Consider the following 24,605-nt stretch of genomic DNA (forward strand, 5'->3'; position numbering starts at 1 on the left):
TTGTTAATAGCTTACACTACTATGTGCTATGGTCTGAATGTTCATGTCTCCTCAAAGTTCATATGCTGAAACCCTAGCCCCCAAGGTGAAGGTATTAGGAGGTGGGGCCTTTGGGAGGTGATAAGGTCATGAGGGTAGAGCCCACATGAATGGGATTAGTGTCCTTATGCAAGAGCCCCAGGGATCTCACTAGCCTCTTCTGCCATATGAGGACACAGGGAGAAGGTACCACCTATGAGAAACAGGCTCTCACCAGGCACAGCATCTTCTAGCACCTTGATTTTGGACTTCCCAGCCTCAAGAGCTATGAGAAATGCATTTCTGTTGTATATAAGCTATCCTGTATGTGGTATTTTGATATCAGCCAAAACTAAGACACAAGGGTATATTGTGAGCCCTATATTCAAGGGGCTTGCAGTCTTCTAGGGAAGGCCACTGGTCATGGAATGAGTGTGCAGGGAGTCCAGAGAAGGGGGTCAAGGGCAGTCCTTGGGCTGTTCCATGACCCAGTTGGTGGAGCTGAGGCCAACAGATGGGCAGGGAAGGGGCAGAGGGCCAATCCTGGGAGAGGACTATGTAGTCGACATCAACAGGGCACCCTGCCCACAGCCCAAGGACAGCTGGAGAAGGTGGCAGTGACTGACGGAGGGCTGCAGAGAGAAGGCAAGAGCCTAGTTGGAGCTACAGGAGTCATGCCAAGCCTCCACTCTGTGGAGCTAAGGGAAGAACACAGGTCCTGAGGATGGGGATCCAGGTCAGCCTGTGGGGGTCACAAGGAGCAAGGCTGCTGCCCACTGGAACTTTGCTGCCCAAACTCTGTGGCGGAAAAGAAGCAGGACCTGGCTCGCTGGTGCTGAGCTGAATAACTGCTGCCCAGGGTTCCATCCTCCCGCTGCCCTAGGTCAGGGCCAGCCCGAGCTGGGAAGGAAGTTGGACCTGGCAGGTAGGGGTGAGGGTGTAGTGGCCCAGCAGCCACAAGGGCAGGGTGCATCACAAGTCCCGGAAACCAAAGCTGCTGGGTAAAATGAGGTAAAATGGGAGCAGGACAGGTGGTAGGGAGATGGAGAGGGCATGCTGGTGATGGGAACTCCAGAAATGAAGGCAGGAGAGGGATGTCAGGTCTCACCTAGTGGTACAGAGGGCTTGGGGTGGGGAGGAAAGGCAGGGAAGGAGGTGAGGGTGGGCCATACATCAGGGTTCCCTGAACACCAGCAGCCCAACAGAGAGGCTCTACATCACAGTTTGTGTCATGACCTGCAAATACAGAAGACGCATGAGGGGCTCCCCTCAGATGGGCCCGGGGCACCCCTATACCACCCAGAACTAGGTGGCCTGGCTCAAATCCTGCCTCTGCCTCTTCCCAGCTGTGTCCATTTAGGCACATAACTTAACTTGCCCGTGACTCCGATTCCTCAACGAGTGATAATGGTAACACTACCTCATGGAGTTGTTGTAAGGACTGAGTAAAATACAGAAAGCGCTGAGAACAGCGCCTGGCACACAGTGCCACATAAGCATTTGCTAATATTATAGTTGGCTACAGTAAAGCAGTTTGAACATTAGCCAATATTTCCCAAGTTGTATTCCACGAAATCTTCCACTGAGACACTTCCATCAAAAAGGTTCTTATGGGCCAGGTACAGTGACTTATGCTTATAATTCCAACGCTTTTGGAAGCCAAGGTGGGCAGACCACCTGAGCCCAGGAGTCTGAGACCAGCCTGGGCTACATAGCAAGACCTCATCTCTACCAAAAAAAAAAAAAAAAATATATATATATATATATACACACACACACACACACACATATGTATATATACACACACATACATATACACACACATATACACACACATATACATACACATATATATATATATATATAAATCAGCTGGACATGATGGCACGTGCCTGTAGTCCTAGCTAATTAGGAGGCTGAGGTGGGCGGATCACTTGAGCCTGAGAGATTGAGGCTGCAATAAGCCATGATCACTTCACTGTACTCTAGCCTGGGTGACAGAGTGAAAAGGTTTTTATGGTCAAGTAAATTTGGAAAAAGCCTTATATCCACACCAAGCTCTGACAAGTTCACAGTTAAAAAATAAAAAATAAAAAAATAAACAAACAAAAAGTCTAAACAGCCCTCTCTAAGTTTATTTAACCCAGTGGTTCCAAACCTAGTCCATTATGGAATCCTCTGAACGCCTCCCAGGACAGTGTGCCATGGGACCTCAGTTTGGGAAGCGCTCTGAGGAAAGGTGGGAAGGGAGTCTCTGAAAGCAGAGAAAGGGGCGACACCACCTGGCAGGGGAAGCCACAGAGAGATCCTAGTGCCCAGGAAGTGGGGAGGGGAGGAGGTTTTGGTGTGCGGCCCACAACAGAAGGGAAGGGGCATGTGAAGGACCCCAGGAGAGGGGGGATAGAGAGGACCAGGGTGATATTTGGATGTGGAGAGGAAATGGGAGGAGGCAGAAGTGACCCTGAGAATTCACACTGGGGGAGGTAGGAAGTGGGGGAGCAGAAAGGGGGATGGAGTGGGACATGTCCTTCTTTATGTCCCCACTCACTCTCTGCACATTCACTCTATGACCCCTTCCCAGTTGTGGGATTGAGCTGGGTCTAAGTCCTGTGGCTTCCCTGAAGAGGGCGCTGGGAAAGGGAAGGTGGGGACAGATGCTTCCTGGGGGAGAACAGCCCTCAGAAGCACAGAAGCACAAACATATTCTGTCCTCACTATGCACAGATCGTGTGGTTGTAAAACCGACAGCAGTTGTCCAGGGCCTCTGGGCTGAACTCTGGGTTGATGCTAAAAAGAAAGCAAAGATTGCAGTGTGAGCTCCAGGCCTGGCTCTGCTGGCCACAACCAGGCTGTGCAACACTGGGAACATTGCTTCCAGTCTCCGGTCCACCCTTCCTCCATTGATCCTCGAGCCTTCACTTCCCCATCAGCTGCAGCCATAACATTTCTACCCTCACCCTGGTACCAAAGGCATTCCCCCAAGCACTCAGGCATTCTGTCCATCACTGTGGGTCCCATGCAGGTCCCACAGCCCAGGCCCTCACCTCTGGAAGGCCTCACGACAGCACTGGTATATTTCAAAGCTACTGCTGCTGAGGGTCATGTTCAGGAGGGACATGCAGTCGACTTCAGCCCCCCTGGGCACATAGAGGATCCCTGTGGAGGAAAGTGGTGGGTGGACAGGGCCCCTGGGCTAGCCAGAAAATCAGGGTTCCACCTTCTGAATCTGCTAGGCCTGCACTCACCTGCCATACAGGCATTCACCAGGGACACACAGGCTCCCGTGAAGAGTGCCCGGAGCACTATCTGGGAGAAGTCGCTCTTCCGTTGGGGGACCATGGAGGCTGCAAAGGGTACAGAAGTGCTCAGGGCCAGGGAAGTTATGTCCCTATCTGCCCATGTTCTGCAGCTCTGGCTGCATCGCTGATCTCCCTTCCTCTTCTACTAATAGATGGCCAGAGGGACAGACGTTGTCCTCCTGACCACTTGCTGAGCTCAGGAGTCCTCTTTGGCTTGGACCCCCAGGCAATGCCCCACATCTCCCCACACACCATGAGTGGCAGATGCAGGAAAAGAATGTGAGTTTGGAGTCAGGCAGACCTGGGATTAAATACAGGCTCAGCCACTCACTAGCTGAGTGACTTGGGCTACCTCTTCACTTCTCCAAGACTCTGTTTCCTTCTTTGTAAAACGGTATGATGACACCACCAGGCAGGGGAGCTGCCAGGAGTGGAAATGTTATTTGTAAAGAACTGAGAACTGTGCGGACCCTTTGACCCTATGCCCCACCAGGCCTGCCTGCCTGTCCCCTGTGGGTGTGGGAACAGGCAGGCCAAAGCCTTGGGGACAGGCCAGCACCACACCTCCTGTCCCTGAGCTAGGCTTGGCCTTCAAGGCCCAGGTGCTAACCTCCTGCGCCACCAGCAGCAGCAGAGAATCAGGGAATTCTAGAGCTAGGAGGAAACTCTATGAATTTTTTTTTTTTTTTTTTTTTTGAGACAGAGTCTCACTCTGTAGCCCAGGCTGGAGTGCAGTGGTGCGATCTCAGCTCACTGCAATCTCCGCCTCCTGGGTTCAAGCATTCTCGTGCCTGGGTTCAGCCTCCTGTGTAGCTGGGATCACAGGCACGCACCACCACACCTGGTTAATTTTTGTATTTTTAGTAGAGATGGGTTTTGCCATGTTGGCCAGGCTGGTCTCAGACTCCTGACCTCAAGTGATCCACCTGCCTGGGCCTCCTAAAGTGCTGGGATTACAGGCATGAGCCACCACACGTGGCCTCTATGGCCATCTTGTTTGGGTCCAGCTTTAGACAAATGAGACACCTGAGGCCTACATGTTCCCAGCAAGTTCAAGTCTCTGACTCTCCTAGACACTGGTAAGGCCCCGATTAGACTCACTCAAGCCTCCCAGCATGATCCCAATGGAGCTGAAATTGGCAAATCCACAGAGGGCAAACGTCGTGAGGACTTCAGCTCTGACCTGAAAATACAGAAGATGCATGAGGAGGGACTCCCTTCAGATGGGCCTGGGGCACCCCTACAACACCCAGGCTCCCTGGCCTTAACTTTATCCACTTCTTACATGTAATTGACCTTCAAGCCCACTGTGCTGCCCCTTCCCCAGCCTTGTGATTCCCACCTCTAAGTTGATTCAAACCGTACCACATCAAAAACGTAGCCCTCCTCTCTTATCTATCCTTCAACCTTTTTTTTTTTGAGACAGTTTTACTCTTGTCACCCAGGCTGGAGTGCAGCGGTGTAATCTCAGCCCACTGCAACTTCTGCTTCCTGGGTTCAAGAAATTCTCCTGCCTCAGCCTCCCATGTAGCTGGGATTATAGGTGCCTGCCACCACGCCTGGCTAATTTTTTGTATTTTTAGTAGAGACAGGGTTTCACTACGTTGGGCAGGCTGGTGTCAAACTCCTGATTTCAGATGATCCGCCCACCTCGGCCTCCCAAAGTGCTGGGATTACAAGTATGAGCTACCACACCCAGCCTGTCCTTCAACTTTTTTTTTTTTTTTTGAGACGGAGTCTCGCTCTGTCGCCCAGGCTGGAATGCAGTGGCTGGATCTCAGCTCACTGCAAGCTCTGCCTCCCGGGTTTAGGCCATTCTCCTGCCTCAGCCTCCCGAGTAGCTGGGACTACAGGCGCCCGCCACCTCGCCCAGCTAGTTTTTTGTATTTTTTAGTAGAGACGGGGTTTCGCCGTGTAGCCAGGATGGTCTCGATCTCCTGACCTCGTGATCCGCCTGTCTCAGCCTCCCAAAATGCTGGGATTACAGGCTTGAGCCACCGCGCCCGGCCCCTTCAACCTTTTAATCTTCATTACCAGCCTTTCTGGATGGGGTTCAGCCTTTCTTAGTCCTCTTGCTTTGGCCCTACTAAGCTCTGTCCTAGGGCTATTTGGTGGACAGCCCCTTCCCTGACCCTGCAGTCCTGGGCTTTCAGTTCACAGCATTCCTGTGAATGCTCTCAGGCTGAGAGAGGGAGTGTGGTGCACAGGAAAGAGTAAGGGATTTGGACCCCAGCCAGCCTGGTTTCTAGGATTGTCTCACCAACGATCAGCTTGAGCAAGTCAGTTACTTCTTTCAGTGTCAGTTTCCCTGTCTGGAATAGGGGAATAATAGTACTTGCCTGAGAGGGCTGTAAAAAGGATTATATAATGTATGGGAAACACCAGACAGAGAGTAAGTGTTTAAACATGATAGTTATTCCTTTTGTTCTTAACAACTGTCCTATTTCCCAGAAAGAAGTTTTAAGAGCCAAAATGAAATAATTCAAAAACAAAATTAGTTTATGAGTACAAAAAAATAGAATGGAACGAATAAGAGCTAATATTTTATAGCACAACAAGGTGACTATAGTCAATAATGACTTAATTGTACATTTAAAAATAACTAAGAGTATAATTGGATTGTTTGTAACACGAAGTATAAATGCTTGAGGGGATGGATACGCCATTCTCCATGATGTGCTTATTTCACATTGTATGCCGGTATCAAAGCATCTCATGTACCTCATAAATATATACACCTACTATGTACCCACATAAATTAAAAATTATTTTAAAAAATTGGTATAGAGCCTCCCCTCACACTATATAAAAATTAATTCTTGATAAATATTAATATTTTAAGCATAAAATGATAGAAAATATAGGATAATAAATAGAACTACAAGGTAGTATTATTACTCTTATTTTGGAGAGGAGCAAACCGAGGCTCAGAGAAGTTAACTAACTAAGGAAGTTCACACAGCAAGAAGGTAGCTGTGTCAGAATTTGAACTCAGTTCTGACTCTAAAGCTCATGGTCTGAATTATCTCATCACATGATTTCAGGAATTTAACACTTTCCAGATAACTTTCTTTTTCTTTCTTTCCTTTTTTTGAAAACTTCTGCCTCCTGGGTTCAAGCGATTGTCATGCTTCAGCCTCCCAAGTAGCTGGGATTACAGGTGTGTGTTACCACACCTGGCTAAGTTTTGTATTTCTTGTTTTGCCAAACATTTCTTGTTTGCCATGTTGGCCAGGCTGGTCTCAAACTCCTGGCATCAAGTGACCCACCCTCCTTGGCCTCCCAAAGTGTTGGAATTATAGGCATGAGCCACCGTTCCCAGTCGCACTTTCCAGATAACTTTCTAAGTTTAGAAATAATGGAAGAAATCACAAAAGAAAAGATTTGGTATAAAATCTGTGTTAAAAAAACAAATCCCAAAAGCTGGGTCAAGTGAGAGCTGACAGGCACTGGGTGACTTTGTGCCTCACTGATGAAAAATAACTAAACATGGGCAGAGGAGACCCTAAGAAGCCAAGAGACAAAATGTCATCATATGTACTCCCTGTCCAAGCTTGTTGGGAGGGGCACAAGAAGAAGCACCCAGATGCTTCAGACAACTCCTCAGAGCTTTCAAAGAAGTGCCATGTCAGCTAAAGAGAAAAGAAAATTTGAAGATGTGGCAAAGGCAGACAAGGCTGGCTAGGAAAGAGAAATGAAAACTTACATCCTTCCTAAAGGGTAAAACAAAAGAAGTTCCAGCATCCCAACACACCCAAGAGGTCTCCTTTGGCCTCTTCTTGTTCTATTCCACGCATCACCAAAAATCAAAGAACATCCCAGCCTATCTGCTAGTGATGTTGCGAAGAAAGTAGGAGAGATGTAGTTATAAAACCACTGTGGAGGATAAGCAGCCTTAGAAAAAGACACCTGTGAAGCTGGAAGAAAAATGCAAAAGGAATATTGCTGCATACTGAGCTAAAGGAAAGCCTGATGCAGCAAAAATAAGGGAGCTGTCAAGGCTGAAAAAGCAAGAAAAAGAAAGAAGAAACATGAGAAAGAGGAAGAAGATGAGGAGGAAGGAAAGATGGGGAAGATGAAGATGATGAATAAGCTAGTTCTAGTAGTTTTTTTCTTGTATATAATGTATTTAAGCTCCCTCATACTAAATTCATTCCTTTTAAAGAAATACATTAAAATGTAAGGCCATGTAAGATTTGTTTTTAAACCATACAGTGTCTTTTTTTTTTGTATAGTCAACATACTACCTAATGTGTCTTTAGGTAACCCTATCCTGGTGGTATTTTCAATAGCCACCAACCTTGCCTGGTGCAGTATGGGGGTTATAAATTGGCATGGAAATTTAAAGCAGGCTCTTGTTGGTGTGCAGCATAAATTAGTTATGTATGTGGATGGTAGTGCCTTCATCTTTAGTCGTCTCTGATGCAGCTTACACAAAATAATTGCTGTTCTGTTAACTAAATACCACTTGGGCTGGGCGTGGTGGCTCATGCCTATAATCCCAGCACTTTGGGAGGCCAAGGCAGAAGGATCGCTTGAGGTCAGGAGTTTGAGACCAACTTGGGCAACATGGTGAGACCCCATCTCTACAAAAAAAGCAAAAGTTAGCCAGGTGTGGTGGCACATGTCTGTAGTCCCAGTTACACAGGGGCTGAGGCAGGAGGATCACTTGAGCCCAGGAGGCAGAGGCTACAGTGAGCCGTAATTGCACCACCGCACTCCAGCCTGGGTAACAGAGTGAAACCTTGTCTCCAAAAATACATACATACATACATACTACTCTGTAATTTTTTAAAAAGTTACAGCTGTTTTGTTGACATTCTGAATGTTTCTAAGTAAATACAATTTTTTTAATTAAAAAAAAACAACAAATTCCTGTGCTTGCATCTTGTGCACATATACTAAAACTTCGATGATACAAAGATTAGCATGGCCCCTACCGAGGTTGACACACAAACTCATGAAGTGTTCTACATTTAAAAACCAAAAAATAAATTTCTGTATACAACATAAACGACAAAAAAGGAAAAGGCTAGGAAAAGTATATGTAGAAAATATAACAGAAAAAAGTTAATGTCTTTATAACATAAAGAGTTGATACAAATATTATTGGAAAAAATATGAAGGTACCTGCCTCTCTGCTTGCCCACCTACAATTGCGTTCCACAGAACAGCCCCAGCCTCCCTCCCTCCCTCCCTTCCTTCCCTCTCACTGTCCTCCTTCCTCCCTCCCTCCCTCCCTTCCTTTCTTCCTTCCTTCCTTCTCTCTGTCGTTTGTTTTGAGACAGGGTCTCACTCTGTCACCTAGGCTAGAGTGCAGTGGCAAAATCATAGCTCACTACAGCCCCAATCTCTTGGGTCCAAGCGAGCCTCCTGCCTCAGTGTCCCAAGTAGCTGAGACCACAGGCGTGCACCACCACACCTAGCTAATTTTTAAATTTTTTGTAGAGACAGGGTCTTGCTTTGTTTCCAGGGCTGGTCTTGAACTCCTGGTCTTAAGTGATCCTTCCGCCTTAGCCTCCCAAAGTGCTGGGATTAAAGGTGTGAGCCACCACACCCAGCCTCCAGTCATCTTCTTAAAATTCAAAATGTCAAATCTTCAGTGATTTCCGACTGCTCCTTGGCCTGCGAATTACCACCTGCTCTAGCTGTACTGATTGCCTCTGCTCTCTGAGCATACTAAGTGCTTTTCAACCTCAGAGCCTTTGCACATGCCTCTTCATTTGGAATGTTTTTCCCAGCTTGTCCTAGCTTATCCGTTCTCCAAGTTGGCTTAAATGCCACACCTCAGGGATATTTTTTCTGACCAGTCCAGCCAAGGAAGACCTGCCCTGTTTTTTTTTTCTTTTCTCTTGTTGTTTTCTTCATAGAACTTACCACAAATTGTGGTTAATTTAATTTTTGTTCCTTTGCTTGCTTGTGTTTTGCCTGTGTCTCTTACTAGATGTCGCTTCCATGAGACCAGAGCCATGTCTGTGTAATTCTCCTTTTTATCCCCAGTGCCTAGCAGAATGCCTGGCACCTAAATGGTCTCAATGAATACTTGCTGAAGGAATGAAGTCCATAAAAAAAGATCATGAAGTGCTTGCTTCGGCAGTACACATACTAAAATCAGAACGATATGGAGAAGATGAGCATGGCCCCTGCGCAAGGACGATGTGCAAATTCATGAAGCATTCCATATTTTTACACTGTGTGCCTGTATCTAAACAGCTCATGTACCCCATAAATATATACACCTACTATGTACTCACAAAAATTAAAAATAAAAATAAATAAGAAAAAACAAGAAAAGGAAAGGGCGTGCTCTCTATTAACCTGTGAGGAGGGGGTGAGACGATACCAGAGGTGAGAGTAAGCAGTGAGGGGAAACTTGTGCTTTTTACTCTATACAAACCTTTTTTTTTTTTTTTTTTTTTTTTGAGACAGAGTTTCACTCTTGTTGCCCAGGCTGGAGTGCGATGGTGCGATCCTAGCTCACTGCAACCTCCCCTTCCTGGGTTCAAGAAATTCTCCTGCCCCAGCCTCCTGAGTAGCTAGGATTACATGCGCTTGCCACCATGCCTAGCTAATTTTTGTACTTTTAGTAGAGATGGGATTTCTCCATGTTGGTAGGCTGGTCTCAAACTCCTGACCTCAGGTGATCCTCCAGCCTCGGCCTCCAAAAGTGCTGTGATTACAGGTGTGAGCCACCATGCCTGGTTTTTTGTTTTGTTTTGTTTTGTTTGAGACAGAGTCTCACTCTGTTGCCCAAGCTGGAATGCAGTGGCACAATCTTGTCTCACTGCAACCTCCTCCTCCCAGGTTCAAGCAATTCTCATGCCTCAGCCTCTGGAGTAGCTGGGACTACAGGCACATTGCACCACAACTGCTAATTTTTGTATTTTTAGTAGAGAAGGGGTTTCTCCATGTTGGTCAGGCTGGTCTCAAACTCCTGACCTCAAGTTATCTGCCCACCTCAGCCTCCCAAAGTGCTGGGATTACAGGTGTGAGCCACCGTGCCTGGCCATGAACTTGCTTTTTTAAAAAACCTAAAGAATCTATTCCTTTACAACTTAAAAAATAATTAAAAAGACAAGAAAAAGGACTTCCCATTGAAAGTTGCCAGTCACCCAAGTAATGCAAATTAAAACAATGAGCTATTGTTTGCTTATTAAAATAGTGAACCTTGTTTTTAAAAAGAAGCTACTCGATGCTGTTTAGTTGTGTGGTAAAATAAAAGCTCACAGGCACAGCTGGTGCTGCTGATTTCAGCTGCTGCAGCCACATAAAGAATCATGTGGGAGTCAGTCAGCCCACACCTGGGAATGCTACAGAAATGATCTGAGAGGAAGGAAGAGCTATATGCACAAAGATACTCATTTCAACATGTGGATAAAAACCAAATAATAGAATTGTCCAAATGGCCCAACAGCAGGGGATTGGGTAAATATGTTAGGACACATATATCAAAAATGATGCTTATGTCATAATACTAAGTAAAAAAAAACCAAAAGAACAAAAATGGCTACAGCACAGTTAGGTTGCTACAATAGCAATTATGTAAACTCTCTCTCTTTCCCTCTATTTTTTTTTTTTTTTAAAGACAGGGTCTTGCTCTGTTGCCCAGGCTGGAGTGCAGTGATATAATCCTAGCTCACTACAGCCTCAAACTCCTGGGCTCAAGCCATCTTCCTGCCTCAGCCTCCCAAGTAGCTGGGACTACAGGCATGCACCACTGTACTCTGCAATTTTTAAAATTTTTAGTAAAGACAGGGGCTCACTCTGTTGCCCAGGCTAGTCTTGAACTCCTGGCCTCAAGTGATCCTCCCACCTTGACCTCCCAAAGTGCTGGGAATACAGGCAGGAGCCACTGCGCCTGCCCGAACTCTCTCTTAAAAAGAATGGAAGAAAATGTAAGAAACAACAATAACTATTATCTGGAATGGTGAGATTATAGGTAATTTTTTCATTCTCAATAATGTTACTATTCTTTTAGAAAGGTTAATTTTAAAGAGCTTTTATAATTTTTAAAAATAAATTTTAACAGAAAGAGCCAACCCCTGCACTGAATCCATCATATTAACAGTGAAGGTGAGGCCGGGCACGGTGGCGCACACCTGTAATCCCAGCACTTTGGGAGGCCAAGGCAGGTGGATCATTTGAGGTCAGGAGTTCAAGACCAGCCTAGCCAACATGGTGAACCCGTCTCTACTAAAAATACAAAAATTAGTTGGGCGTGGTGGCAGGCATCTGTAGTCTAAGCTACTTGGGAGGCTGAGGCACGAGAATCATTCAAACCTGGGAGGTGGATGTTGCAGTGAGCTGAGAATGTGCCACTGCACTCCAGCCTGGATGACAGAGGGAGACTCCATCTCAAACAAAACAAAACAGTGAAGGTGTTAGTGAAGTCTCTTTATCTCACTCACTCTCCCAGCTCATCGGGTGCACATGTGTATGCCTTTGGAGTAGATATGGCAGGCATCTCACCCCGTTTTCCAACAGAAGAGGAAAGGTGCTGTGGCTGGCCCAAGGCCACAGTGAAAAATGACCCATCTAGAGCTAGGTTTCAGACATCCCAAACAATCCTCTCTCCCCGCACCTCAGCCTCCTAAGAGGCCTTGAGAAAGATGGCAGTGAAGCCCGAAGCTGTCTTGTCTTCCAGGACTATAGGATGTAGGAGGTGAAGCACCACCTCAGTATGTCTCAGCCAGGCCCAGGGAGCAGGAGAGCAGCTGCCAGGGGCCCCCAGGAGTGGCTGTGCTGTGTCATCCCCCTGCCACAGGTAAGGGACTGGGAGTACTAGGACACTCACGGATATCCACTGCTTCCTGTCGCCGACCCACTCCTCGACCCCTGCCAGGCGGCGTTGCTTGTACTTGGAGAGTTCTTGATAGGCCACAAACTCATTCAGAAACAGCTTGATTCCGAGCAGCTCAGCTACCACTGGGCAGTCCTCCCACACCACACCCATCAAGAAGGCTACAGGCCGCAGGATGTAGGAACAGATGACCTGAGGGCACAAGGGTATGACTGGCACTGAGGGCTGGGCCTGGGCTCTGCTGGGCCTCCAGCCACCACTTACTGCCCACCTGGGGCCATCCTCTCTACAGACTGAGTGTAGTGGCCAGAAACGCACCTGGAAGCTGAGCCCTTGGACGTCCACCATGTCTCCCAGCCAGGAGAGGGCAGCATTGATGAAGTCCAGCACAGCCAGGAACGCAATCAGGTTGGCAGCGATGTTGGCGACCACCTTCACGGAGATGGCGGCCCCAGTGCTGGCTGCTTCTATGAGGTTCTGAGCATCTCTGTTATTGTGATCAAGAATGATCATTACTGGCCTGTCTCCACAATCAGCAAGGGTCCCTATCCTATAGGCTCAAATAGGAACCCTGGAAGAGCATTTCAGAGCAGGAAAATCTAATTTTCCCTGAGACCCAGAGAGAAAAAGGGGCTGGTCAAAGCACTGGGATAAGATCCAGGTTTCTAGCGCTGAACTGTCCAAGATGGAAGCCATCAGCCACACGTGACAGGAGGCTGTCTGAATTGAGTTGTGCTGTACAAAATACAGACCAGATTCTGAGGATTTAGTACCAAAAAATGCAAAATATCTCAATAATTCTTATACTGGTTACATGTTGAAATGACAGTACTTTGGGGTATACAGGGTTAAGTAAAATGGGTTATTAAAATCACCCATTTCTTTTCACTTTTTAAAAGACAACTACTAGAAAATAACAGGCGCCTCACATTACATTTCCATGGGACAGTGCTGCTCCAGTGCCTCAGAAGGTTGTGAGGTTGGGGTCGTCCACTGTGCCCAAGCAAATGTGTCCAATGTGGTGCCTTTTCAACATTGTTTAAGGTTTAAAGGTTACCTAACAGTTATTAAGACTATGACAGGATGTTAGGAGGTGAGTGAAATCAAAGATGGCACTCAGAATGTCAATGTGTGGTTGACACCCTGGCGGTCAGAGCTCAGGCACATAGAGATGGGGGCATGGGGCCTTTCTATGACTCTCCTCAACATGTACACACACCAGGCCACAGACCCAAGAACTAGGCCACACCCCCGAGCCTTGCCCAGTCCATTGTTTCCTGATGGCCAGAGACTAGAAATTAAGATATGAGAACTGGAGTGTGCATTTTTGCAAATGCTATGGTCTGAATGCCAGTGTGGCAGTATTATGAGGTGGGACATTTAAGGGGTGATTGGGTCATGAGGGCTCTGCCTTCCTGAATGGATTAATCCATTCATGAATGTTGGATTAATGGATTAATGGGATAATGGGTTATCATGGGAGTAGGACTGGTTGCTTTTTGTTTTTGGGACGGAGTTTCACTCTGTTGCCCAGGCTGGAGTGCAGTGGTGCGATCTAGGCTCGCTGGAACTCCACTTCCCGGATTCAAGCAATTCTCGTGCCTCAGCCCCCCAAGTGGCTGGAATTACAGGTGTGAGCCTCTATGCCTGGCTAACTTTTGTATTTTTAGTAGAGACGAGGTTTTACCATGTTGGCCAGGCTGGTCTCGAACTCCTGACTTTAAGTGATTTGCCTGCCTCAGCCTCTCAAAGTGCTGGGATTACAGGCATGAACCATCACAACTGGCCTTGACTTGTGGCTTCTTAAGAAAAGGAAGAGAGATCTGAGCTAGCATGCTCAGTTCCCTGCCCGGCACCCCTCAACCCCTCGCCATGTGATTCCCTATGCCACCTTGGGACTCTGCAGAATGCCCAGCAGCAAGAAGGCTCTCGCCAGATACGACCCCTCAACCTTGGACTTCTCAGCCTCCATAGCTGTAAGAAATAAATTCTTATTCTTTATAACTTACCTAGTTTCAGGTATTCTGTTATAAGCAACAGAAAATGGACTAAAATAGCAAATGAAGCCAAAACCAGGGCAGGGAAAGTGGAGAGATGGGCCTGGGCTGGTGGAAGACAGTGAAGGACAGAGAGAAGAGTACCCTCTGTTTTGCTCCCCCCACCTTGTACAACTACCCCCTCTGCAGGACCTCCTGCTGTGCTTACCCATAGGTCAGTTTCATTCCTTCCTCCCTCCTAAACTTGGACTCCTCCACCTCCGGGTAGACCAGCTTGGAGAGGGCCAAAGCACAAGGGGCAGCCATCACGGAGGCTGCAATCAACGAGGTGGCATCGATCTGCAAGAGTGAGAGTGCGGGTTCTAGGTGGACAGTCAGAAGAAATGCTGGCGACCAAGGAGTGCGGCCTAGGGCAGCAAGGGCACATGTGTAGTCTGTCCCACTGATATGTCCTCATTGTCATAACTGCTGTCATCACTAATAATAATACCTTTTATGTGTCGAAGGTCACAGGCTATATATATAGGACCTTCTATTTCTTCCTGGTGCTTCCCTAAGTTAGGAATGACAAATATTATTATCCTCATTTTACAGACAAGAAAACTGAGACTCCAAAGGATGAAATACGGCTTCCCAAAATAAAGGAAGAGAAGGAATTAAAGCCCATCACATCTTTTGGCTCCAAGTTCAAGATTCTTTCTTCCTTTCTAGGCTGTCACTGTTGACCACTAATCCCCATGAGCTGAGGTTTCCCCCTTAGTGGAGGAATTTGTGATGGTTTCAGACAAAGCTCTAGAACCTGAGAGTTGAAATGAAATGGATTTAAGAGCTAACCCAATTCCACCTTAGTGTAGGTATGTACTAGCATAGGAAGGTACTCCCTCTCTAGGCCCTCTCTTTGAATGCTTACTGTGACAGGGAACTCACCATTACAAGGCAACCCATCACATCCAATCCTGTAGTTTGAGAACTCCTTCCCAGGAAATCTGCCTCCTATGACAGCCACCGTTTGGCCCCGAGTCTCCTTCTGGGAGCCACACTATGAAAACCCTTTCCAGCAAGATGGCAGAGCAGTGTCGGCCCCTGGGATTCTCCCTTCCAGAAATTTTTATCTTCAGTGTGACCCCAAACCCTTCGCTTCTCTGTTCTTTTCCACAGAGAAATATGACATGTTTCCCCCATCACCGTATCATTTACCAAGCAGGGAAACCAGAACCAACTCAGACATCTAACAATGGGAGACTGGCTAAGCATCATCAGGCTGTCATTGAAAACAATGGTCATCAAGGCCTCACAATGACATGGGAAAGGGCCCACAACATTGCAGGTAGAGAATAAACAAAACTGGGGGCAGTAGGGAAACAAACTCCACAACGATGCATGAAAAGATTAGAAAGAAATATACCAAAATGGCAATGAATTGACTGTCCATGGCTAGTGGGGCCAGGGGTGATTTTCTTTATTTTTTCTTCTGAGATGGAGTCTTGCTCTGTCACCCAGGCTGAAGTGTAGTGGTGCAATCTTGGCTCACTGCAACCTCTGCCTCCCAGGTTTAAGCAATTCTCCTCCCTCAGCCTCTGAGTAGCTGGGATTACAGGCATGCACCACTGCACCCAGATAATTTTTGTATTTTTAGTAGAGATGGTGTTTCACCATGTTGGCCAGGCTAGTCTCGAACTCCTGACCTTGTGATCTGCCCACCTGGGCCTCCCAAAGTGCTGGGATTGCAGGCATGAGCCACCATCCCTGGCCAATTTTCTTTTCTTTCTGCATTTTGGTATCTTTCTTTTCTTTTTTTCTTTTCTTTCTGCATTTTGGTATCTTTCTTTTCTTTTTTTCTTTTCTTTCTGCATTTTGGTATATTTCTTTTCTTTTTTTCTTTTCTTTCTTTTTTTTTTTTTTTTTTTTTGTTTTTTTTTTTTGTTTTTGAGATAGAGTCTCGCTCTTTCGCCCAGGCTGGAGTGCAGTGGTGCGCTCTCGGCTCACTGCAAGCTCCACCTCCTGGGTTCACGCCATTCTCCTGCCTCAGCCTCCTGAGTAGCTGGGACTACAGGCGCCCACTACCTCGCGCAGCTAATTTTTTTTTTTTTTGTATTTTTAATAGAGACGGGGTTTCACCGTGTTAGCCAGGACGATCTCAATCTCCCGACCTCGTGATCCACCTGCCTTGGCCTCCCAAAGATTATAGGCATTTTGGTATCTTTCGAAATGTCCACGACAATATTTTTTTTAATAAACAAAAAAGCAAAATAGATGTTTCTTCTTAAAGTTTGTAATAAGCCAACTGCATTCTCAAGTGTTAAATAAAAATAAAAAGGAGGAAGGAGGTAAGTTGAAGACAGACACTCAGGCTGATAAAAGCAGAGGGCAGGCCAGACACAGTGGCTCACGCCTGTAATCCCAGCATTTTGGGAGGCCGAGGCGGGCAGATCACTTGACGTCAGGAGTTCAAGACCAGCCTGGTCAACATGGTGAAACCCCATCTCTACTAAAAACACAAAAATTAGGCCAGGCGCAGCGGCTCACGCCTGTAACCCCAGCACTTCAGGAAGCCAAGGTGGGAGGATCACAAGGTCAGGAGTTCGAGACCAGTCTGGCCAGCATAGTGAAACCCCGTCTCTACTAAAAATAGAGAAAATTATCCAGGTGTGGCGGTGTGTGCCTGTAATCCCAGCTACTGGGGAGGCTGAGGCAGGAGAATCGCATAAACCCAGGAGGCGGAGGTTGCAATGAGCCGAGATCGCACAATTGCACTCCAGCCCAGGCAATAGTGCAAGACTCCATCTCAAAAAAAAAACCAAAAAACAAAAAAACAAAAATTAGCCTGGTGTGGTGGTGGGTGCCTGTAATCCTAGCTCCTTCGGAGGCTGAGGCACAAGAATGGATTGAACCCGGGAGGCAGAGGTTATAGTGATCTGAGCACTCCAGCCCAGGTGACAGAGTGAGACTCCATCTCAAAAAAAAAAAAATAAATAAATAAATAAATAAATAAAAAAGAAAAGCAGAGGGCAGATCATGGGCACCCCTCATTACCATCTCAGGGAAGTGCCAGGCCTGCTGCTGAGAAGCCAGGCTGGAGACCCTCTCAGACTCTGAATCCAAGGAATTGTGTCTTTCTTCTTTTTCTAAACCCCAGTTGTTTCTTTTTAATGATCGACAAAACTCCTTAAAACGTGAACAAGAATTGGCAGCAGCCTGATACCTCCCCAGGGCCCTGTGTGGGCACTGGGTGTGCAAGCCTGGGCCCCTGCCCCTTGCTGGATGAAGCCCACTCGGGGCAGGTGTCCTCTCTGGACTTTCTGGGCCAGGCTTTGCGACTTCACCTGCTTCCTCCTCAGTTGCCCAGCCCCAGCTGGGATGGTGCCACACCTGGAATCTTGGTATTTTCCTTCCACTAGGCAGGATCCTGCCCCTTCCTCTGACTTGTAGATTACATCTGGTTTGTAAACCTGAGTCACAGCAGGGAACACACCCTGCAGTTGTCACATTCCTGGACACTGTCCCCTGGGTGACCCAGTTGTGGTCACAGCCTCAAATGCTGGGGTTGCTAGTTTCCAGTTCATCATGGAAAGGGCTGAGTCCTGCACAGGCAGGACTCCCTGGGCACCGGGCCAGCCCACACCCACCTCCCCACTGCTAACTACTCTGCAGGGCTGTGACATTCCCCAGCCCTGCCTCCCAGGCACCTGGCCAGGAAAGCCTTCCATCCTAGCATCCCAGGGCCCACACCTGCCCATGGCCCTTCTTTCTCTGACCCAAAGGGTCTCGCTCTGTCACTCAGGCTGGAGTGTAATGGTATGATCATGGCTCACAATAGCCTTGACCTCCTGTGCTCAAGTGATCCTCCCACTTCAGCCTCCCCAGTACCTGGGACTATAGATGTATGCCACCATGCCCAGGTAATTTTTTATTTTTTAAAGTTTTTATAGCGATAGGGGTCTCCCTATGTTGCCCATGCTGGTCTCAAGCTCTTGGTCTCAGTCATCCTCCTGCCTTGGCCTCCCAAAGTAATGGAATTACAGGCATGAGCCACTGCACCCAGCCTAGTAGCTACATTTCTTTGTTTTTTGAAACAGAGTCTTGCTGTGTTGCCCAGGCTGGAGTGCAATGGCACGATCTTGGTTCACTGCAACCTCTGCCTCCTGGGTTCAAGCAATTCTCCCACCTCAGCCTCTTAAGTAGCTGGAATTAAAGGCACCTGACATCATGCCTAGCTAATTTTTGTATTTTTGTAGAGACGGGGTTTCTCCATGTTGCCCAGGCTGGTCTTGAACTCCTGACCTCAGGTGACCCAACCGTCTCGGCCTCCCAAAGTGCTGGGATTACAGGTGTGAGCCAACACACCCGGCCATAGCCACATTTTAAAAAGGAAAAAGAAATAGGTTAAATTAATTTTAATAATTTCATTTTTAATTTAATATTTAACTCAATATATCCAAAATATTTTCTTTCCACCCATGTAATCAATATAAAACTATCAATATGGATGACAAAATAAAAATTAAAAATTAATAAAACATCTTAAAATTTTTTCAATACGACTAGCCACATTTCAGGTGTTCAATAGCCATGTGTTTGGGGGCTACTGTATTGGCCAGTGGAGGTCTAGATATATCCAGATATCAGCAATAGGAGGGATGTGCGGAGAAGAGAGCCAGAGTGAGCAACAAAGTGGTCTTAAGAATGTGGGAGCTGGCCGGGCGCGGTGGCTCACGCCAGTAATCCCAGCACTTTGGGAGGCCGAGTGGGCGGATCACAAGGTCAGGAGATCGAGATCATTCCGCCTAACACGGTGAAATCCCGTCTCTATTAAAAATACAAAAAATTAGCCGGGCGTGGTGGCGGGCGCCTGTAGTCCCAGCTACTCAGGAGGCTGAGGCAGGAGAATGGCAGGAACCCAGGAGGCGGAGCTTGCAGTGAGCCGAGAGCGCGCCACTGCACTCCAGCCTGGGCGACAGAGCCAGACTCTGTCTCAAACAAAAAAATAAAACTAAAAAAAAAAATAAAAATAAAAAGAATCTGGGAGCTTGGAGGCCGGGCGCAGTGGCTCATGCCTATAATGCCAGCACTTTGGGAGGCCAAGGGGGGCAGATCACCTGAAGTCAGGAGTTCGAGGCCAGCCTGGCCAACATAGTGAAACCCTGTCTCTACTAAAAATACAAAAATTATCTGGGCGTGGTGGCGCATGCCTGTAATCCCAGCTGCTTGGCAGGCTGAGGCAGGAGAATTGCTTGAACCCATGAGGTGGAGGTTGTAGTGAGCCGAGATCAAGCCACTGCACTCCAGCCTGGGCGACAGAGGGAGACTCTGCCTCAAAAAAAAGAATCTGGGAGCTTGAAGGAAAGAGCAAGAGAGACCCTTCTGGGATTCAGGGGCTGAGGGTAGAGCCAAAGATACCGAGGAACTGACTGGGGAAGGAAGTTAGAGGGAGTGCAGTGCAGGGCTGGTGCAGTGACTGCCATGAGCCAGGTGGTGGCAGAAGAGAGCTGCTCTGGAGACAAGACTGGGGGCAGATCCAGAGATTGAAGGGAAGGAAGGTTTGTTAGGTGCTTTTCAAACTCTGGGCCAGCTATAGTTGTAGTCTGGGGCTTTCAAATCAGAGACTGTGAATGGAGGCTGAAGGGCACCTAGGGCTGATCCTGGCTGCCTCTGCCCATTCTGTGCAGCTAAAGGGAAGTGGGTACCCAGGCCCTATCAATGGGGAAGCCAGATTGCCCAGTGCTGGGCCTGGACTTTTGCCTGAGAAAGGGAAGGAAAAAGGGCTGAGTTTTAAGCCAGACTGTGGAAATGGGCAAGCATTCTTCCAGTGTTTAAGTTCTAAGTAATGACTAGGAAGAACACCAGGGTTATTCTTTTCGTTGGCTGAGGGAACCAGAACAAGGTTAAGACATTTAAAGCTCTAAATTCTGAAAATATAATGGCATCCCCTCCCCCAATATCCTGCCATGAAGAAAAGTTTCAGGAACAAAGTTTTGGGTTTCCATTTTTGAAATATCAAATTCCTTCTCTTGGGACTCTGAAAACAATACCCAGGATGAAGGGCTCAGAAGCCGCCTCGGAAGAAGCTTTTCTCTCCTGCCCTCCCATCTCTCAGTCCAATTCTCCCTCAAGGCTAGCCATAAAAACTAGAATTCCTCTTCTCCAAGGCAGGGCACAGAGACCAGAAGCCCTTTTCCCAAAACCCAGCCATCAAAGCCTAAACACATCGCTCTAACTTCTCTCTGCCTTTCTGGGTAAAAACTGGCAATAAAGAAATTATCTGACGTACCTTGTCTGACTGCAGGTCATGAGACCCCCCTTCCAGAAGGAAGAAATGCATGCTCAGAGAGGCCAAGAAGAGTCTACGCAGACAGGTTTTGCGGTTTTTCCTCCACTCAGTATTAGATCACACTGCGTTTGTCCAATTCTGTTTCTACGTGGCTGTCCATACTTTGTTGAACCTGAGCACAAAATTTCCCTGTATCTTTGGGTCTTCATTCTGAAGGCTCCCAAGTGTATACATTAAATAAATTTGTGTGCCTTTCTCCTGTTAATCTGCCTTTTGTGAGTTGATTTTTCCGTGAACCTTCAGGGGGTGTAAGGGAAATTTTCCCTTGGCCCCTACACTACCGAAAACAATTGGTGGTGGGGTAGATGGGGAGTGCACCAGCTTTAATGAGCCCTTTCTAGGCCTCAGCAAGACAGGTGCAAACCAGATGATAGTCTCTAGAATTCTAGATGGGACGGTGCCAGGCCAGAAACCAAAGCTCCTGAGCACAAGGGGACTTCTTGAAAAGTCAAGCAACAGCCGGCCCTTCCCAGACAGCTCTGTGGGATGTAGAGCTGAGCTTCTTGGTGTGGTCCAGGCATCCAGAGTGAAGGAGAGATGGAAGGGCAGGCTGGCTGTTTTTTCACCCATCCCTCATCATCTCCAGGGACAGAGATGAGAGAGATAGGTGGAATTTGGGACTAAAGAAGGGGACAGTATAGCTCATTCTCTGGTCACCGCCCCCGCCCATCCCCCGCTTTCACACACGCGCGCGCGCACACACACACACACACAGCATCCAGAGAGCCTGGGGGTCAGGCGAAGGCATGGCAGGGTCAATCTCCAAATCAGCACACACAGGCCACCTCGCTCTCATGCAGAATGCTACCGCCTTGTGTGGAGGAATGCACCCAGCGCATAACTGTACTGCCGGGCATTTAGGCTGCCCTGTTTTCTTGCTTTTGCAAATAATGCTGAAATTTTGCATTTCTTGAACACTTGTGAGAATATCCCTATATCACAATTTTTCTAGCTGGATCAAAGGGAGAGAATATTTTTAAAGTGATTGAAGCTGGATGCAGTAGCTCATGCCTGTAATCCTACTATTTTGGGAGGCTAAGGCAGTAGGATTGCTTGAGCCCAGGGAGTTTAAAACCAGCCTGAGCAACATAGCAAGACCCCATCTCTACCAAAAAAAAAAAAAAAAAAAAAGAAAGCCAGGGGTGGTGGTGCACGTATGTAGTCCCAGCGATTCAGGAGGCTGAGGTGAGAGGATTGCTTGAGTCCAGGAGTTTGAGGCTATGGTGAGCTGCGATCGCACCACTGTGCTCCAGCTTGAGTAACAGAGGGAGACTCTGTCTCAAAATACATATAAATACGTGTTGGTGTCATGTGGGGAGTTAAAAAAGAAAAAATAAATAATTTTAAGTGATCTATATAATAAAAATATAATATTTTATATAAATAAAATTTTTGAAAGTGATATATGATAAAATAATAAAATATTATATATATAATAAAATAAATATATAATAAATAGACTGATAGTCATTCACCAAAAAGGTTACACTAAATTAAACTCTTACCATGAGTGGGTGAGTACCACATACTCTTGCCATTTGGAGGCATGTAATGGGTTGCATATCACTTAGAAGAAATTAAGTTATTATTATTTTAATTCTTTTGAACATCAGTGAGCTTGAATATCTTTTTATAATTTATGAACTATTTTCTTCTTATCAATGATTCTCATCTTTTATTTTTTAAAAAAAGAGAAAGTATGTGAGTACTCAGGTGTATATACCTAAAAGACTGCTTACACAGAAAGATTTGGAATGACATTTTAGGTCAGTGGGTCTCAAACTGGGCGAGCATCAGAATCACCTGTGAGGCCTGTTGCAACGCAGTATGTTGGTCCCACCCCCATCATTTCTTTTCTTTTTTTTTTTTCTTTTTGAGATGGAGTCTCACTCTGTTGCCCAGGCTGCTGTGCAGTGGTGCTATCTCAGCTCACTGGAACCTCCGCCTCCCAGTTTCAAGTGATTCTCCTGCCTCAGCCTCCCAAGTAGCTGGGGTTACAAGCACCCATCACCATGGCCAGCTATTTTTTTGTATTTTTAGTAGAGATAAGATTCCGCCATGTTGGCCGGGCTGCTCTTGAACTCCTGACCTCAGGCAATCCGCCTGCCTTGGCCTCCCCCATCGTCTCTGATTCAGCAGGTCTAGGATGGGCCCAATAATTTGCATTTCTAACAAGTTCTCAGGTGATGCTGACAATGCTGGTCCATGAACCCCACTTTGAGAATAGCTGTTCTAAGCTATTAAAAGCAGTTACCGGGCCAGGCGAGGTGGCTCATGCCTATAATCCCGGCACTTTGGGAGGCTGAGGCAGACATATCACAAGGTCAGGAGTTTGAGACCATCCTGGCCAACATGGTGAAACCCCGTCTCTACTTAAAAAAAATTAGCTGGGCATGGTGGGGTGTGCCTGTAATCCTAGCTACTCAGGAGGCTGAGGCAGGAGAAATGCTTGAACCAGGGAGCTGGAGGTTGCAGTGAGCCGAGATTGTGCCACTGCACTCCAACCTGGCAACAGAGCAAGACTCCATCTCAAAAAAAAAAAAAAAAAAAAAAAAAAAATTCAAATAGAAAATTAAAAAATAGAAGCAGTTACCCACGGGAAGTGGGGTTAAGAAAGAGATTTAAAAACTTTTTCCTTTCTGCAATAAGCAAGAATTTCTTTGATCATTAAGGAAATAAAATTGAGACCTTTGAAGATTTGCCTGTGAAAGCACAAGTGTGAAAGCACAAGGTGTTTTACGAAAGTAAAGCATTATTACCGGGCATTATGTGAGGGATGCATTTGAAAATTCCCCTCTACCCGCCATGCAGTAGCACTGTGATTGCTTTAAGGGCCTAATTCAGACCACTGGATTTTGACTTACAAATGCTTTATGCTGTGTAAACTGCACAGGAAATAATTTAGGAGCAGAGGCAGGACTTGGGCCCAGAGAGAGTATGGGGAAGGGGAGGAGGGAAGGAATAGGACGGATCTCTAGGGACAGCCCAGGTGTGAGACTGGAGAAACGAGCATGAATTTTGAAGTCAGACAGATCTGGGTTTGGGCATCTCACTTACTCTGGAGCCTCAATTTTCTCATCTGGAAAATGGGGCTATTAAAACACCTAGCATACTGCTTGGCACCTAGTATGCACTCAGTAAATGGAACACCGGGCAGCTTTGCCCCAGGCGGCCATGCACAAAGCCCGAGCAAATGGTCCAGCCTGGTTCAGGGGAAGCCACTCCTCTTGCCAGCACAGCAGGCCCAAGAGAGAAGATCCCAGGGCTGCTCTGGCCAGGAGCTGTGTGGGGCTCCCACAAAGATGGGTTTCAGGTCCTCAACATAGCCGAGCAGAAGGAGGGCTCTGCCTACCCCAAAGGAGATGTAGGCGCCCAGCAGGCTGCCAGCAATGGTGGCGTAACCTCCGGTCATGACAACATGGACTTCAGAGAGTGTCATGTCTGCCAAGTAGGGCCGGATCAGTAATGGAGCCTCGGTCTGCAAAGAGGAAAGATGTCAGACAAGCAGGGTGGGGGTGGTTGGGCACACCCTCCCCCTCCATAGGTCACAGTCAGTGCCTGGGAGTCCCACGGTAAGAGGCAGCAGGGTGGGGTAAAGACCAGTGTCCGTACTTGGCTGAGCCTCTCTGAACCTCAGCATTGCCCATCTCTGCAGAAAGACCCACATCCCTCCCTCCCGGCCTGACAATGCTCCCCTGTGTCGACAGCCTGCCACGTGCCAGGTACCCTGCTAGGCACGTCACCTTTGTTACTCACAACCTTCTAAGATAGAAGTGGGCATCTCCGTTTTCCAGGAGAGCAAAAGAGGTTCAGAGGGGTTCCAGGAATGACCCCTGCTCACGTAAATGGATGGGAAGCAGATCCTGCTGCAGGCCCAAGCTCTCCTGCTGCCACAGTGGTGACCGAAAGAAAGAAGCTGCGGCATTGGATGAGGGGTGCATTTCTGGGCATCTGGGCAGCCCGAAGCCCTTCGTTATTCACTCAGTAACTAGTTACTGAATGCCTACTGTGTTCCAGGCACTGTTCTATAGAATAGGAACATGGGGTCAACAGGATAAAGTCCCTGCCTTCACGGCGCTTCTATCCTGGGAGCAGTGGAGGGCGGGAGGGGAGCTTTAGCAGGTGGTGGGAGGATATAGATAATCAACAAGGAACCAAGCAGG

The 24,605-nt window shown here is 47.3% G+C and overlaps 1 protein-coding gene and 2 non-coding genes across 5 annotated transcripts in view; 2 read left to right on the forward strand and 1 right to left on the reverse strand.

Moving 5' to 3' along the window:
* Window positions 1-2,133: 2,133 nt before the first annotated feature.
* SLC28A1 (solute carrier family 28 member 1) overlaps window positions 2,134-24,605 on the reverse strand; it is a 65,846-nt gene continuing 43,374 nt past the window's right edge. For all 3 annotated transcript variants that reach the window (XM_015453317.4, XM_005560382.5, XM_065548358.2), the window contains 8 exons: window positions 23,795-23,920; window positions 14,323-14,453; window positions 12,436-12,604; window positions 12,112-12,309; window positions 4,419-4,500; window positions 3,264-3,362; window positions 3,063-3,174; window positions 2,134-2,805 (listed from right to left, as the gene is read on the reverse strand). In XM_015453317.4, the coding sequence (XP_015308803.3) occupies window positions 2,733-2,805; window positions 3,063-3,174; window positions 3,264-3,362; window positions 4,419-4,500; window positions 12,112-12,309; window positions 12,436-12,604; window positions 14,323-14,453; window positions 23,795-23,920 (990 nt within the window). In that variant the 3' untranslated portion in view covers window positions 2,134-2,732. The remainder of the gene's footprint in view (window positions 2,806-3,062; window positions 3,175-3,263; window positions 3,363-4,418; window positions 4,501-12,111; window positions 12,310-12,435; window positions 12,605-14,322; window positions 14,454-23,794; window positions 23,921-24,605) is intronic.
* Window positions 8,195-8,297, forward strand: LOC123574796 (U6 spliceosomal RNA). The gene has a single exon (XR_006699985.1). It is a non-coding gene; the product is annotated as a U6 spliceosomal RNA (small nuclear RNA).
* Window positions 9,399-9,505, forward strand: LOC123574748 (U6 spliceosomal RNA). The gene has a single exon (XR_006699951.1). It is a non-coding gene; the product is annotated as a U6 spliceosomal RNA (small nuclear RNA).

Source organism: Macaca fascicularis, chromosome 7 (assembly GCF_037993035.2).
Source record: "Macaca fascicularis isolate 582-1 chromosome 7, T2T-MFA8v1.1".
Classification (NCBI taxonomy): Eukaryota; Metazoa; Chordata; class Mammalia; order Primates; family Cercopithecidae; genus Macaca; species Macaca fascicularis.